This window comes from Jatropha curcas, chromosome 9 (genome assembly GCF_041381405.1).
Source record: "Jatropha curcas cultivar XTBG-Jc1 chromosome 9, XTBG_Jcur_1.0, whole genome shotgun sequence".
Classification (NCBI taxonomy): domain Eukaryota; kingdom Viridiplantae; phylum Streptophyta; class Magnoliopsida; order Malpighiales; family Euphorbiaceae; genus Jatropha; species Jatropha curcas.
In genome coordinates this window covers 25,748,670-25,765,483 of record NC_143159.1, presented here as the reverse complement: position 1 = coordinate 25,765,483, position 16,814 = coordinate 25,748,670, and the positions used below count along the sequence as shown (strand labels likewise).

The following is a 16,814-nucleotide window of genomic DNA, read 5'->3' as shown; positions in this document are numbered from 1 at the left end:
TTTTAGATTTAGACTTTCTCCAACTTGAACGCTTACAACTTGAACTAGGAGCGAAGAAGGAGAGAGGGATTATGGTTAATTTTACTAAAAACTAAACTTATGCCTTCACAAGGGGAGAGGCTCCCTTTATATAGAAAAAACAAAAAATCTTCTTTCTGTTTACTTTTTACTGTTGATGCACATTACTCTGTTTGCCACTGATTTTACTGTAGAGAAATAGTGCTTGGTCGGCCATTGGAGCTTGCCTTTTACTGTAGAGACACATGAAGGAATAAGGTTCCTTGTGCCGTTTAATCAGATGAGGACTTTTAATCAGATGAGGACGAAGTGTCCTTCTTTTTCTTTTCTTTTCTTTTTACTTTGCTTTTTTGTTTTAACTTTGCTTTTCCTTTTTCTTTGTTGTCAGTTTTACTTTTTACTATTATTGATTGAAGAATATCATCATTGCTATCTTTACTTGAAACAAGGGAAGATGATGATGTTGACGAAGATGAGGACGCCATGTCTGCCCATTTGGTCTTGCCTTTAAGACTGGGTTTGGATGACGATTTATCTGAAGAAACTGCTGGCGGTTTACTTGATGAGGGTTTTATTGGAGAATCTGAACCTGTGGAAAGCTGCTGGAACATTTCCTGGCAAATTCTTTTATACTCATCAGGTGTTTTAGCCGCTGCTAACCTCGCTTGACACTGTGCTTTTTGGATTCCAAATGTAGGTTGATCATTTAAAGCAAGAGTTGTAGCATAGGTTAATGCAGGTGTACCAGAGAGTTTAGTTCAAATCCATTGATCGATTTTAAGTTTAGTAGTAGAGTTCTTGAAAGAGCCCCACCATTTAATCTTGTGTCGTTTTACCAACATAGGAATTTGAGTTCCTATGGCATACTGAGTGTCCAAATACCATTGATATACCCAGGGCGTAAAGAAGGCCATACAATAGTACATTAAGGATGGAATACGGGCTTCTTCAGGTCGAGGTTTATAATGGGCTTTAAAGTACTGATATAAAGAGATGATAGGAGGAGGGAGAATATCATTGGATAAACCCCTTGTTTGCCACCATTTTTTAAACCAGTTTGGAATCTTTAAATCAGTACGAAAAGACTGATCAAAATAAATCAACCACGAATGAGTAGCAGTGGGATTTTGAATATAGAAAACTTTTTCCCATGCTTCTTTATAGTCAAAATAATTATAAGTAGTACTATGCACATGCTTATATAAAACTTTGAATTTTACTGGAGTATAAAGGGATGGCGCAGGCCAATCTTTAGGATGAATAACTCTTTGGATTTTTATGGAAGAGTACAAAATAATAGATTTATTTTTAGGATCAAAATTATGTTTAATTTTTACAGATCCAGTATCAAGTAAAATATTATGATAATATTCCTGAGGTTTTGAAAGATCATTTGGAGTAAAATACCAATCCTCAGGGTAATAATGTTTTAAAATTAACCAAGGATTAATATTGTTATATCCATCCTCGATCTCTATTTCATAATCAAAAATATTTTTAACAAACCATTTATGTATACCTTGAGTGGTATACTGGATTTTTGGCAAATCCACAGCCATTAACGGATTTGATAAGTCTTTACTGTCTACCGTTTGAGACAGACTAGCCGTACCATGAACGGGTACGATCGTTTTAAGTTTAGAAGACATACCTGCATCCTCTGTGGAAGAAGATGCTATACCTTGCAACGCCTTTAAAACTTCAGGGGATTGACTGAGTTGTTCAATCCATTTTTGAAGATCTTGAGAGGTTTTAGTGTTTAAAGTGGGGGTTTTAATGAGGTCTTCTGAATGCTCGGATAGAGCTTTAGTGGGTGAGTCTGATTCTTCTTTAATAGCTTTTCCCTTATCCTTTTTCTTGCCCATTGTTCTGTAAGAATTCACGAGAAAGAAAGTCTGGAATATTGTTTTTATTACCAGGAATGAATTCAATATCAAAATAAAAAATACTTAATAATGCTTGCCATCGTGCAAAAATTTGTTTAGAGGCAAGATTTTGAACATCTTTTTGTAAAACATCTTTAGCAGATTTGCAGTCGATACGTAATAAAAATTTTTTATTTAAAAGATCAGATTGGAATTTGTTTATACAAATGACTATACTTAAAATTTCCTTTTTAATAGTAGAATAATTAACTTGAGCGGGAGTCCAATGTCCTGAAGTATATTGGATTATACGCTCTTTATTATCAAGTTTTTGTTTTAAAATATCACCATAGCCTATATCAGAAGCATCAGTTTCAACTACTTTAAATGCTGCAGGATTAGGAATATATAAATATGGTATTTCTTTTACTAAAGATTTTATCTTTTGAACTATTTGAGTATGCTTATCCGTCCAAGGACTAGCATTTTTTCGTAATCGATCATGCAATAATTTTAACATACAATTTAAATTAGGGTAAAAATCAATGACATAATTTAAACAACCAAGAAACCTTTGTAATTGGAGTTTATTAGTAATTTCATCTGGAAATTTCTCTCCAAAAACCAGTGTTCTTTCTATGGGTTGGATCTTACCTTGTTCAATATAGTGTCCTAAAAATCTAATTTTAGTTTTAAACAAGTCCATTTTAGTTTTACTTAAGGCCAAACCATTTTGCCGAATTACCATACAAAATGTTTTTAAGTGTGTGAAATGTTCATGAAGAGTTGTACTAAAAATAAGTACATCATCAATATATACAATACAAAATTTAGAATAAGGATTAAAAATATCATTCATAATCCTCTGAAATTCAGAAGGAGCATTTTTTAGTCCAAAAGGCATTACATTCAATTCATATTGACCAAATGGAACTGTAAATGCAGTTTTATATCTATCCTTAGGATCAATTTGAATCTGCCAATATCCAGATTTCATATCAAATTTACTGAAAATATTTGCTTTATATAAATTTTTTAGAAGATCTTTTTTATTAGGAATTGAATATCTAATCCATTTTAAAGCCATATTTAATGATTTATAATTTATTACTAATCTCGGAACACCACGTTCTATTTCAGCATTTTTATTGACATAAAAAGCCGCACAAGACCATGGGCTTCTAGATTTAGATATTAATTTTTTATTGAGTAAATCCTGAATTTCATTTTTACAATGCTCTATCAATTCAGGATTCATCTGAATTGGTCTAGCTTTAGTTTTAATAGTTTTTTCATCAAAATTTTTTTCATATGGTAAATTTACTATGTGTTGTTTACGATCCCAAAAGGCATGTGGATGATCAGCACATAGTTCTTTTTCCATAAATTCTTTTAATGTTGTGATTTTATCTTGTATTTCTTTAGTCTCTAATTGTTGTTTAATTTTGTTTAAACACATATTATTTCTTGCATCTTTTAAATCTTCTCTAGATTTAATTAAAGAATTGATCTCTAATATTTTAATTGAATGAGCTTTTAAGAGATTTAATTGCTTCTTCTTAGGTTTTTCAGTGAATTCTAACTTAACTGTACTATTTCTTATTTTAAATTTAATACAATCCTCTTTAACCGAGTATGGTGTTATTAGGTTTATAAAAGGGGTTCTTAATATAACCATATAATTTATTTGAGGTGATAATAAAAATACTGTGTTTATTTCTAAACCTTGGTTTACTATTTGTGCATCTGTTTTACCTATAATTTCTAATTTAGATTTATTTGCAGTACTTAGTTTTTCATTAGTTTTTGACCAATATATTTTAGAGATTAAATCTGATTTTATACAGTTTAAGTCTGCACCTGTATCAAACAGTGCAATTGCATCTATCACAAAATCATTTACCTGAATAGTTATTTTTACTAAATATTTTCTTGAAGTTATTTCTTGTAATAAGTTTAGAAAATTACTATCTACATCTTCATCTAATTGGTTTATTTCATCTTTATCTGGTTCTGCTTCGTCAGAAGAAGAACTAGAAATAAGTTGAGATTCTAATACATTTATTAGTCTATCATGAAGTTGAAATTGTTGTTTTAATTCACTGACTTCCTTTTTTGGATTTCTAACTTCATTTTTTAAATTACTAGTGGAATTTTCTGCTTCTACCTTTTTATGCTTATTTTTATTTAATATAGTTGTGAGATCATAAGTATTATGTTGAATTTTAGGAGTTATATCCTCTCTTACTATCTGGGTTTCGTCAAAACTTTTAATGAGTTTTTGAAGGAGTTTAGCTTTAGTGTCTTGGTCATCTATAGAATTTACTACTTCTAAAAGCGTACTCTGATCTTTAGTTAACATATTTATAGAATAATCAGATGAACTAGTTGTTGTACCTAATTCATCAATTTGATTTTCACTTTCTATAATCTCAGATTCTGAAGAATCAGAATCAAGATATAATTCGTGGATTTTATTTAACACTTCTTCATCTAAATGTAATTCATTTAACTTTTTATTAAATCTACAAAATTTTGAAGTATGTCCCTTTTTACCACAATTATAACAAGTTAAATCTTTATAAAAGGTTTTATTTAAATTTTTAGCTTGTTGCTTTCTTTTAGATTTCCTATGGGGTTTATATTTTTCTTTAGAATAAAATTTATGTTGACTAGGTGTAGACCTGTATTGTCTTTTATAATATTTATTTTTATACTGTTTTTTAGATTTATGTGTTCGCGAGCATTGTCCATCACATTTCTGTGGAGATTTTAAAGTATAATCAAATTGTTTACAAAATTATCCTAATTCTTTTTTAGTTTTCTGCATTTTATATTTCATTGTTCGTTGAAGTTTTAAATCATGACAAATTTGTAAACCTTCTTTTTGAATTATACTAATTAATTGACCATAAGTTAATTTACTGTATGGTATAGGTTGACCATATTGTTGTTTAATATTGTTCCTAACTTTTTCTCCTAAGAAATAAGGTAGTCCAGCCAAAAACTTTTCTTTCCAGAAGCTTTGATTAGAGTCTTCCCTTAACATTAACCTAGTTAGAAAAGTAGTTTTATATTGAACAAGGTAAGATCCAACCCATAGAAAGAACACTGGTTTTTGGAGAGAAATTTCCAGATGAAATTACTAATAAACTCCAATTACAAAGGTTTCTTGGTTGTTTAAATTATGTCATTGATTTTTACCCTAATTTAAATTGTATGTTAAAATTATTGCATGATCGATTACAAAAAAATGCTAGTCCTTGGACGGATAAGCATACTCAAATAGTTCAAAAGATAAAATCTTTAGTAAAAGAAATACCATATTTATATATTTCTAATCCTACAGCATTTAAAATAGTTGAAACTGATGCTTCTGATATAGGCTATGGTGGTATTTTAAAACAAAAACTTGATAATAAAGAGCGTATAATCCAATATACTTCAGGACATTGGACTCCCGCTCAAGTTAATTATTCTACTATTAAAAAGGAAATTTTAAGTATAGTCATTTGTATAAACAAATTCCAATCTGATATTTTAAATCAAAAATTTTTATTACGTATCGACTGCAAATCTGCTAAAGATGTTTTACAAAAAGATGTTCAAAATCTTGCCTCTAAACAAATTTTTGCACGATGGCAAGCATTATTAAGTATTTTTTATTTTGATATTGAATTCATTCCTGGTAATAAAAACAATATTCCAGACTTTCTTACTCGTGAATTCTTACAGAACAATGGGCAAGAAAAAGGATAAGGGAAAAGCTATTAAAGAAGAATCAGACTCACCCACTAAAGCTCTATCCGAGCATTCAGAAGATCTCACTAAAACCCCCACTTTAAACACTAAAACCTCTCAAGATCTTCAAAAATGGATTGAACAACTCAGTCAATCCCCTGAAGTTTTAAAGGCGTTGCAAGGTATAGCATCTTCTTCCACAGAGGATGCAGGTATGTCTTCTAAACTTAAAACGATCGTACCCGTTCATGGTACGGCTAGTCTGTCTCAAACGGTAGACAGTAAAGACTTATCAAATCCGTTAATGGCTGTGGATTTGCCAAAAATCCAGTATACCACTCAAGGTATACATAAATGGTTTGTTAAAAATATTTTTGATTATGAAATAGAGATCGAGGATGGATATAACAATATTAATCCTTGGTTAATTTTAAAACATTATTACCCTGAGGATTGGTATTTTACTCCAAATGATCTTTCAAAACCTCAGGAATATTATCATAATATTTTACTTGATACTGGATCTGTAAAAATTAAACATAATTTTGATCCTAAAAATAAATCTATTATTTTGTACTCTTCCATAAAAATCCAAAGAGTTATTCATCCTAAAGATTGGCCTGCGCCATCCCTTTATACTCCAGTAAAATTCAAAGTTTTATATAAGCATGTGCATAGTACTACTTATAATTATTTTGACTATAAAGAAGCATGGGAAAAAGTTTTCTATATTCAAAATCCCACTGCTACTCATTCGTGGTTGATTTATTTTGATCAGTCTTTTCGTACTGATTTAAAGATTCCAAACTGGTTTAAAAAATGGTGGCAAACAAGGGGTTTATCCAATGATATTCTCCCTCCTCCTATCATCTCTTTATATCAGTACTTTAAAGCCCATTATAAACCTCGACCTGAAGAAGCCCGTATTCCATCCTTAATGTACTATTGTATGGCCTTCTTTACGCCCTGGGTATATCAATGGTATTTGGACACTCAGTATGCCATAGGAACTCAAATTCCTATGTTGGTAAAACGACACAAGATTAAATGGTGGGGCTCTTTCAAGAACTCTACTACTGAACTTAAAATCGATGAATGGATTCGAACTAAACTCTCTGGTACACCTGCATTAACCTATGCTACAACTCTTGCTTTAAATGATCAACCTACATTTGGAATCCAAAAAGCACAGTGTCAAGCGAGGTTAGCAGCGGCTAAAACACCTGATGAGTATAAAAGAATTTGCCAGGAAATGTTCCAGCAGCTTTCCACAGGTTCAGATTCTCCAATAAAACCCTCATCAAGTAAACCGCCAGCAGTTTCTTCAGATAAATCGTCATCCAAACCCAGTCTTAAAGGCAAAACCAAATGGGCAGACATGGCGTCCTCATCTTCGTCAACATCATCATCTTCCCTTGTTTCAAGTAAAGATAGCAATGATGATATTCTTCAATCAATAATAGTAAAAAGTAAAACTGACAACAAAGAAAAAGGAAAAGCAAAGTTAAAACAAAAAAGCAAAGTAAAAAGAAAAGAAAAGAAAAAGAAGGACACTTCGTCCTCATCTGATTAAAAGTCCTCATCTGATTAAAAGGCAGAAGGAACCTTATTCCTTCATGTGTCTCTACAGTAAAAGGCAAGCTCCAATGGCCGACCAAGCACTATTTCTCTACAGTAAAATTCAGTGGCAAACAGAGTAATGTGCATCAACAGTAAAAAGTAAACAGAAAGAAGATTTTTTGTTTTTTCTATATAAAGGGAGCCTCTCCCCTTGTGAAGGCATAAGTTTAGTTTTTAGTAAAATTAACCATAATCCCTCTCTCCTTCTTCGCTCCTAGTTCAAGTTGTAAGCGTTCAAGTTGGAGAAAGTCTAAATCTAAAACTCTTGTAAGTTTAAATCTTGTATTTATATTGTGTAAATAAATAAAGTTTGTATTTTATCTTAAACTGCTACGAATATAAGTCCATGTTTACGGCACCTTTCTCTTCTCCCTCCACAATCTGACTTAATTCTGGGGATCCTAGGTTAAGGTTGCAGGAACCCTAAACCTTTGTGCTAAATTGTTGATTAAATTTGTCATAAGTATGCTATGTGGATGCAGCTTAGTCTGATCTTCCACATCAGAAATATTGTGTAAATTGTATGTTAATTCTGAAGTAAAATCATACTTAATGAATTATATAAGTATTCATATAAACCCAATTAATCATAGTATTTTAGTTCACAGTTATAATTTATCTTTAAATATTTGTATCTGTATGTATTTAAATCCTAGTAATAATCTTAGCTCTCTACATATATACGATTTGTAATTCTTCAGTCTTTGTTTACTTTAAAGTCTTTAGTCTACTCTAAAAACTCTAAAGTCATTAGTCTTAGTCTTTGTTTAAAATCAAGTCTTAAATTCTTTATCTTTGGTTTTGTTTTCAAAGATACGATAAAAATTAAAAAGTATAAGTCTTTGGTATAAGTCTTTAGTCTTTAGTCTTTTGTTGTAATATATATATATATATATATATATATATATATAAGCTAAAGGTCAGATTTTAGGTTGTAATTTATTGTCCTTTTTTCATATTAATTAATAAAAATTTTTGATTTAGAAGATCAGATTGAAATTTATTTATACATATGACAATACTTAAAATTTCCTTTTTAATAGTAGAATAATTAATTTGAGCGGGAGTCCAATGACCCGAAGTGTATTGGATAATTCGTTCTTTATCAGATACTCTCTGTTTTAAAATACTACCATATCCTATATCAGAAGCATCAGTTTCAACTACTTTAAATGCTGTTGGATTAGGAATGTATAAATAAGGTATTTCTTTTACTAAGGATTTTATCTTTTTTATTAATTGAGTATGCTGATGAGTCCAAGGACTAGCAGTTTTACGAAGTCTATCATGCAATGGTTTTAGCATGCAATTTAGATTGGGATAAAAATCAATAACATAATTTAAACAACCAAGGAATCTTTGTAGTTGGAGTTTATTAGTAATTTCATCTAGAAATTTTTCTCCAAAAACAAGAGTTCTTTCTATAGGTTGGATTATACCTTGTTCTATATAATGACCCAAAAATCTAATTTTAGTTTTAAATAAATCCATTTTAGTTTTACTTAATGCCAACCCATTTTTCTCAATGATCCAACAAAATGTTTTTAAATGTTTAAAATGATCATCAAGGGTATTACTAAAAATAAGTACATCATCAATATAGACAATACAAAATTTAGAATAAGGGTTGAAAATATCATTCATGATCCTCTGAAATTCAGAAGGAGCATTCTTTAAACCAAAAGGCATTATATTCCATTCATATTGACCAAATGGAACTGTAAATGTTGTTTTATATCTGTCTTTAGGGGCAATTTGAATTTGCCAATAACCAGATTTCATATCAAATTTACTAAAAATATTAGCATTGTATAATTTCTTTAAAAGGTCTTTTTTATTAGGAATTGGATATCTAATCCATTTTAAAGTTGTATTCAAAGGTTTATAATTTATTACTAATTTGGGAACACCACGTTCTATTTCAGCATTTTTATTTACATAAAAGGCTGCACAAGACCATGGACTTCTAGATTTAGCAATTAATTTTTTATTAAGCAAATCTTGGATTTCATGTTTACAATGCTCTATCAATTCAGGATTCATCTGAATTGGTCGGGCTTTTGTTTTAATAGTTCTTTCATCAAAGTTATGTTCATATGGTAAATCAACTACATGCTGTTTACGATTCCAAAATGCATTGGGATGATCAGCACAAAGTTTATTTTCCATATATTCTTTTAAATTTTTGATTTTATTTTGTATAATTTCAGTTGCTAATTGCGTTTTGATTCTGTTTAAACACACATTATTTTTGATATCTTTTAAATCTTCTTCTTTAGATTTTATCAAAGAATTAATTTCTAATATTTTAATCGAATGGGCTTTCAATAAATTTAATTGTTTCTTTTTAGGTTTTTCTGTGAATTCTAACCTGGCTTTACTATTTCTTATTTTAAATTTAATACAATCTTCTTTAACTGAATATGGTGTTATTAGGTTTATGAAAGGAGTTTCTAATATTACCATATAATTTATTTGAGGTGATAGTAAAAATACTGTATTTATTTCTAAATCTTGATTTACTATCATTGCATCGGTTTTACCAATAATTTCTAATTTAGATTTATTTGTTGTACTTAACTTTTCATTAGTTTTTTACCAATATCGTTTAGGTATTATATCTGATTTTATACAATTTAAATCTGCACTGTATCAAACAATGCAATAGCCTCTATTAGAAAATCATTTATTTTAATGTTTATTTTTACTAAATATTTTCTTGATGTTATTTCCTGCAATAAATTTAGGAAATTACTGTCTATGTCTTCATCCAATTGGTTTATTTCCTCTTTTATATCATTTTCTGGTTCTTCAGAAGAGGAACTAGAGACTAGTTGGGATTCTAATAATTTTATGAGTTTATCGTGGAGTTGAAATTGTCGTTTTAATTCACTTACTTCATGCTTTAGAGTCTTAACTTCTTTTTGTAATTCTTTATTGGAGATTTCTGCTTCTATTTTCTTATTTTTATGTTTATTTAATATAGTGGTTAAATCATAAGTATTATGTTGAAGTTTAGGAGCTATATCTTCTTTTATTTTTGGTTCTTCTTCAAAACTTTTTATGAGTTTTTTAAGAAGTTTGGCTTTAGTCTCTTGATCTTCTATATTGCTTACTACTTCTAGTAAAGTACTTTGATCTTTAGTTAACATATTTAAAAATTTTTCAGATGAACTAGTTGTTGATCCTAATTCATCAATTTGATTATCATTTTCTATGATCTCAGATTCTGAAGTGTCAGAATCCAGATATAATTCATAAATTTTTTCTAATACTTCATCATCTAAATTTAATTCATTCAATTTTTTATTGAATCTACAAAATTTAGAAGTATGACCTTTCTTACCACAATTATAACAAGTTAAATCTTTAAAAGAAGTTTTACTTAAAGATTTATATGGTTGTTTCCTTTTTGGTCTCTTAGTGGGTTTAGATTTTTCTTTATGATAAAATTTATCTTTACTCGGTGTAGACCTATATTGCTTTCTATATTCTTTATTTTTATAATGTTTGTTAGTTTTAGGTTTAGGTGGTCTAGAACACTGTCCATCGCACCTTTGAGAAGATGTTATACTATAATCAAACTGTTTACAAAACGATCCTAGTTCTTTTTTAGTTTTATGCATTTCATATTTTAATGTTCTTTGAAGCTTTAAATCTTGACAGATTTGTAAACCTTCTTTTTGAACTATACTGATTAATTGTCCATAAGTTAATTTACTATAAGGTATAGGTTGACCATATTGTTGTTTAATATAATTTCTAACTTTTTCACCTAAAAAATAAGGTAAGCCAGCCAAGAACTTTTCTTTCCAAAAGCCTTGATTGGAATCTTCCCTTAACATTAATCGAGTAAGAAAAGTAGTTTTATATTCTTGAAAATCACTTAATCTTTTACATTTAAGATTACTTAATAATTCTGCGTTTTTATCTTTTAAGTGAGATGGATCACCTATAAAATGTAGTGAAATAGTGAGGATTAAAGATGACACAGCATTCTGAATTACTTCACCATTTTCATCATATATAGGTTCACCTTCATCATTTACTTGAATTGAATTTAATATTTCTAAGTGTTGTTGGTCAGTTAAGTGATAATCCCACCAACCTTTTAATTGTCCTGTAAAACCAGCTATAAGTATTTCTGCGATAGCTTTATCTGAAATAATTGATTGAGTTTTATATGCATTAGCAGCCATAGTCATCTGCTGTAGAATACTCAATATATTATATTCAGAAAGTCCATCTATATTTCATTCATATATTGTCGTTGCATTATATTTAAATTGAGATATAGTATTAGGTTTATCAATTATACCTAGGTCTGGAGCCCTATTTACTATTTCTCTATGAGTTATAGGATTTATTTCAAATTTTTTAACATCTTCTGAGTCAGGTTCACTAACCTCAGAATTAGTGTTCTCGTCCAAAAGATTTATATTTGATGCTTGAGGAGTGTCAGGAGCTACTTGTTGAGTAGTTTCAGATCTAACCTCAAGTTTGCTTAATTGATCTTTTAATTTATTTACAAATTCGTTTTTACTAGACTGTGAAATTTGATAAGGTTTAAAGATGTGAGTTTTAATTTTCTCTTTTCCCTTTATATTTTCACTTACAATGGGTTTATCTTCTAATAAATTCTCAATTCGTTTTAACTGTGTATTTAAGCAAATTAGACTAGCATTACTAAAATTATTTTGTTCAATTACTTTTTTATTTGCATCATTTTCTTGATCAATTTTATATGGAGCACATGTAATCTCATTAGCTTGATATTTTAATTTACAAATGGTTTTAGGAGGAAAATCACTTTTTATTGTTTGTTCATTTACTATCCATTCTGGTCTTTTATCTCGAATAGTTATTGGATTTACACTTTTATTAGATTTATTTTCTTTAATTGATTTATACCAATCAAAGAATTTAATTTCAGTTTGATTTCTTAATTTATATTCTAAATATTCATATTTCAATTCTTCAAAAGTATATGTTTTTAATATCTTTTTCATTTTGAGTAGATTTTTTGTTTTAGATATTTCTTTTATTAAGCTTTTTTCAATATCATCTTTACTAAGCACATTTAATTCTCTGTTTATATCACTAACATTTTCAGTTATAGCTGAAGCTGTGGGTGATTCGGGTGATGAATTTACCAAATTAGATTGTTGATTTAAGTAATTATTAACAGGATTATAAACTGCCTGTGGAATAGAATTACTATAATCAACACCTTTCATTTTAAGTGATGGATTTAAATTTGGAATATCCGAAGTAGAATACCTTGGTTTTACTAATGTTTGAATAATTGGTTTAGGCTCAGCTTCTTTATACTTAGTATAAATAATAGAAGGTATAGATGAAGTAGGTTTATCATTTTCATCTGTAGTTACAGAGGAAGATGACCCCATATACCTCATACTTTGACTTCTATTAAATTTTAATGTAACTTTACCATCTTCAAATTGTTCAATTTTTTGTAAATTAATATTGGGTTTTACTTTTTCTATAACTGGAGGAGGTTCAACTCCTTCCAAAATCCATTCATCTGGGAGTGTTATGTCTTTCCATTGAATGGTTTTAGGTATCACTGTATTGGTTTTAGTTAAGTCGGTTTGAAGAAATCTAGTTTCCCCAATTTTAGGTTGTAATTTATATTTAGTACCAAAAGCTGAATTCATGGCTTTATAATGAATTTTATAAATTAAAGCGATAGGAATTAATCCCTGTTTCATTTTATAATTATGTGTTTTAATTACTAAAACTATACTTTCTAAAATATTTAGATCATTTAATGAAACTGTCATATCTGGGTATACTTCAAAAGAAATAGGCCCTTCGCTAAGACTAGTTTCAACAGATCCTAACAAAGAATCTTGAAAATTTAAAAATCTAGCATCCCTTACTACTGCAAGAATACTAGTGTTTAATCTTTCTCTGGTTAAAGGTTTTATTCCTACTTGTATTAAGCCTATATGAATATATTTATATTTTTTACTTTTATGGTGTTGTAATGTTTTAGAAGACAAAAGAGTTATCCTTTCAAAAGGTTTACTTAATTGAAAATCTCGTTCTTCAGTTTTAATTACATAATCGGTTTTAAATAAATTAAATTTTGAAACTTTATAAATCTGTTCTTTATCAACTTTAGGTATTTCCCATTCATCAATGGCTTTACTAAAATCTTGTAAAATCAATTCATTTCTATCTATGACCCTTTTAATTTCTGAAGAATCTGAGTCTTCCGATTTAACACTACTATTAGATCTACATAATAAAGGATCCATTTTAGAATCTCAACAGGTCGCGGCCACTGCCTGGTTATACCCTAACTCAGCCTTCAACACTCGGTTATCAAACGGGTTCAGTAGGCATATCCAAAACCATCTATGAGCAGTCCAAATAGATCGTTTATTAATATAGATAATAGTATTTGCTAAAATGGATGGCTCTGATACCAACAAAAGGACAAAGGACCGTTTTGTAGATTTAGCCTAATTAATTAAATTTTACTAGTATGTTGATTCTGAAGTAACTTTTACTAAAGGTCAATATACATATAAATAAGAATGCTATGATCGATGGGATCTATAAATATATAAATATAACTCATTTAATAATATTACAAATTTCTGATGTGGAAGATCAGACTAGGCTGCATCCACAGAGCATACTTATAATCAATTTATCAATCTAATATTTATCAATTAACTCAACCAATTTTATCAATATATTTATCACAAGGTTTAGGGTTCCTGCAACCTTAACCTAGGATCCCCAGAATTAAGTCAGAGTGTGGAGGGAGAAGAAGAAAAGTGTCGTCAACACGGGCTTTAAAATAGTAGCAAGATATAATATTTACTTTTATTTAATTACAAAATTTAAATATACAAAATTTAAATGATAAGCTCAAACTAGGTTTTAACTTACATAGAATCTCTAACCTTGAATCCTTACAAGGAACGTTGAAGGAAGAAGGAGAGTACCAGTGTAAGGGTTTTATTTCTAATCAAAGCTTATGCCTTGACAAAGAGGAGAGGCTCTCTTTAAATAACAAAATAAGGAATTTTTACTATTGATGTACAGTACCTTGTCTGCCATCATGCTTTTACTGTGGATGAACAGTGAATTGTCGGTCACTGTACCTTTGCCTTTTACTGTTGAAGATGCTCTTTACAAAGTATCCGAGGAAGAGGATGAAGAAGAGGACGATGAGCTGTCCTGCTTTTTCTTTTTTACTTTCTCTTTTACTTGTTTTTTCTTCTTTTCCTTTTGCTTTAACTTTGTTTTAGCTTTAGCCTTTTGACTTGCTTTGCTTTTAAGTTTAATGGCGGATTTAATGCTTTCTCCATCATCATCATTATCCGTGGATGAGCTGGAATCTGATGATGATACTGACGCCCAATTTATCTTTTGTTTACCTTTGCAACTGGTTTTGGAAGATTTACTGGAAGAAGATGCACCAAGTGCTTTACTGGAGGATGGTTTTACCATGGGGTTCGAATCAGTTGATAACTGTTCGAACATTTCTTGACAAATGAGTTTATACTCCTCAGGAGTTTTAGCTGCTGCTAGCCGAGCTTGGCATTGGGCCTTTTGGATCCCAAATTGTGGATTTTCTGGTATAGCCAATGTGCTGGCATAGGTTAAAGCAGGTTTAATGGGGTTGGATAATTTATTGCGAATCCATTGACCAATTTTAAGTTCAGTGGTGGTATTCTTGAAAGCTCCCCACCATTTAATTTTATGGCGTTTGACTAACATGGGAATTTGGGTTCCCGGAATATACTGAGAATCAAAATACCATTGGTAAACCCAAGGTGTGAAGAAGGTCATACAATAATACATCAGGGATGGTATATGAACTTCTTCAGGTGTAGGTTTATAATGGGTTTTAAAAAATTGAAATAAATAATGGATTTCATGAGGCATAATATCCTCAGAAATGCCTTTAAATTGCCACCATCGTTTAAACCAGTTAGGAACTTTACCAATTTTAGTAAAAGTTGTTTGGTCAAAATAAATCAACCAAGAATGTGTATAAGTGGGATTTTGAATATTAAAAACTTTTTCCCACGCATCTTTATAATCAAAATAATTATAAGTAGTACAATGGTTATACAAATGTTTAAACTTTACCGGAGTACAAAGAGAAGATACGGGCCATTCCTTAGGATGGATGACGCATTTTATTTGTATAGAAGAGTAAGAGATTATATTTTTAATATTTTTATCAAAAGTATGCTTAATTTTTACTGATCCAGAATCAATCAAAATGTTACTATAATATTCCTGAGGTTTAGAAAAATCAGTTGGCATAAAATACCAATTCTCAGGATAAAAAGATTTTACTATTTGCCAAGGATTGATATGATTATATCCATCCTCTATTTCTATTTCAAAATCATACATTGGTTTGGAAAACCATTTATAAATATTATTAGATTGGATTTTTGGCAAATCCACAGCCATCAACGGATTTGATAATTCTTTACCGCCTACCGTTTGAGACGGAATAGCCGTATCATGAGCGGATACGATCGCTTTAGATTGAGAAGACATACATGTATCCTCCGCTGAAGAGGATGCCATAGACTGTAAGGCTTTAATAACTTCTGGAGATTGAGAGAGTTCCTCAATCCATTTTTTAAGGTCTTTACTGGGGGTAGGTTTAGTGTTTAAGGTTTTATAAAGGTCTTCAGAGTGCTCAGAAAGAGCTTTACTAGGTGAGGTAGATTCCTCTTTAGGTTCTTTTCTTTTCTCTTTATCTTTCCTTCGACCCATTATTCTGTAAGAATTCGCGGGTTAGAAAGTCCGGAATATTATTTTTAGTACCAGGAATAAATTCAATATCAAAATCAAAGACACTTAATAGTGCTTACCATCTTGCAAAAATTTGTTTAGAGGCAAGATTTTTAACATCTTTTTGTAAAACATCTTTAGCAGATTTACAATCAATTCGTAATAAAAATTTTTGATTTAGAAGATCAGATTGAAATTTATTTATACATATGACAATACTTAAAATTTCCTTTTTAATAGTAGAATAATTAATTTGAGCGGGAGTCCAATGACCCGAAGTGTATTGGATAATTCGTTCTTTATCAAATACTCTCTGTTTTAAAATACCACCATATCCTATATCAGAAGCATCAGTTTCAACTACTTTAAATGCTGTTGGATTAGGAATGTATAAATAAGGTATTTCTTTTAATAAGGATTTTATCTTTTTTTTATTAATTGAGTATGCTGATGAGTCCAAGGACTAGCAGTTTTACGAAGTCTATCATGCAATGGTTTTATCATGCAATTTAGATTGGGATAAAAATCAATAACATAATTTAAACAACCAAGGAATCTTTGTAGTTGGAGTTTATTAGTAATTTCATCTGGAAATTTTTCTCCAAAAACAAGAGTTCTTTCTATAGGTTGGATTATACCTTGTTCTATATAATGACCCAAAAATCTAATTTTAGTTTTAAATAAATCCATTTTAGTTTTACTTAATGCCAACCCATTTTTCTCAATGATCCAACAAAATGTTTTTAAATGTTTAAAATGATCATCAAGGGT

The 16,814-nt window shown here is 29.8% G+C and overlaps 1 protein-coding gene across 2 annotated transcripts in view; it reads left to right on the top strand.

Annotated features, from left to right (window-relative positions):
- LOC105638388 (uncharacterized) overlaps window positions 1-16,814 on the top strand; it is a 29,568-nt gene that overhangs the window by 4,786 nt on the left and 7,968 nt on the right. The window contains exon 2 of one of the 2 annotated variants that reach the window (XM_089725830.1): window positions 5,619-7,571. The exons of the other annotated variant lie outside the window; for it this stretch is intronic. Within the exon in view, the coding sequence (XP_089581956.1) occupies window positions 5,623-7,197 (1,575 nt within the window). The 5' untranslated portion in view covers window positions 5,619-5,622 and the 3' untranslated portion in view covers window positions 7,198-7,571. Of the gene's footprint in view, window positions 1-5,618; window positions 7,572-16,814 lie in introns of those variants that run through there. 2 annotated transcript variants of the gene reach the window in all.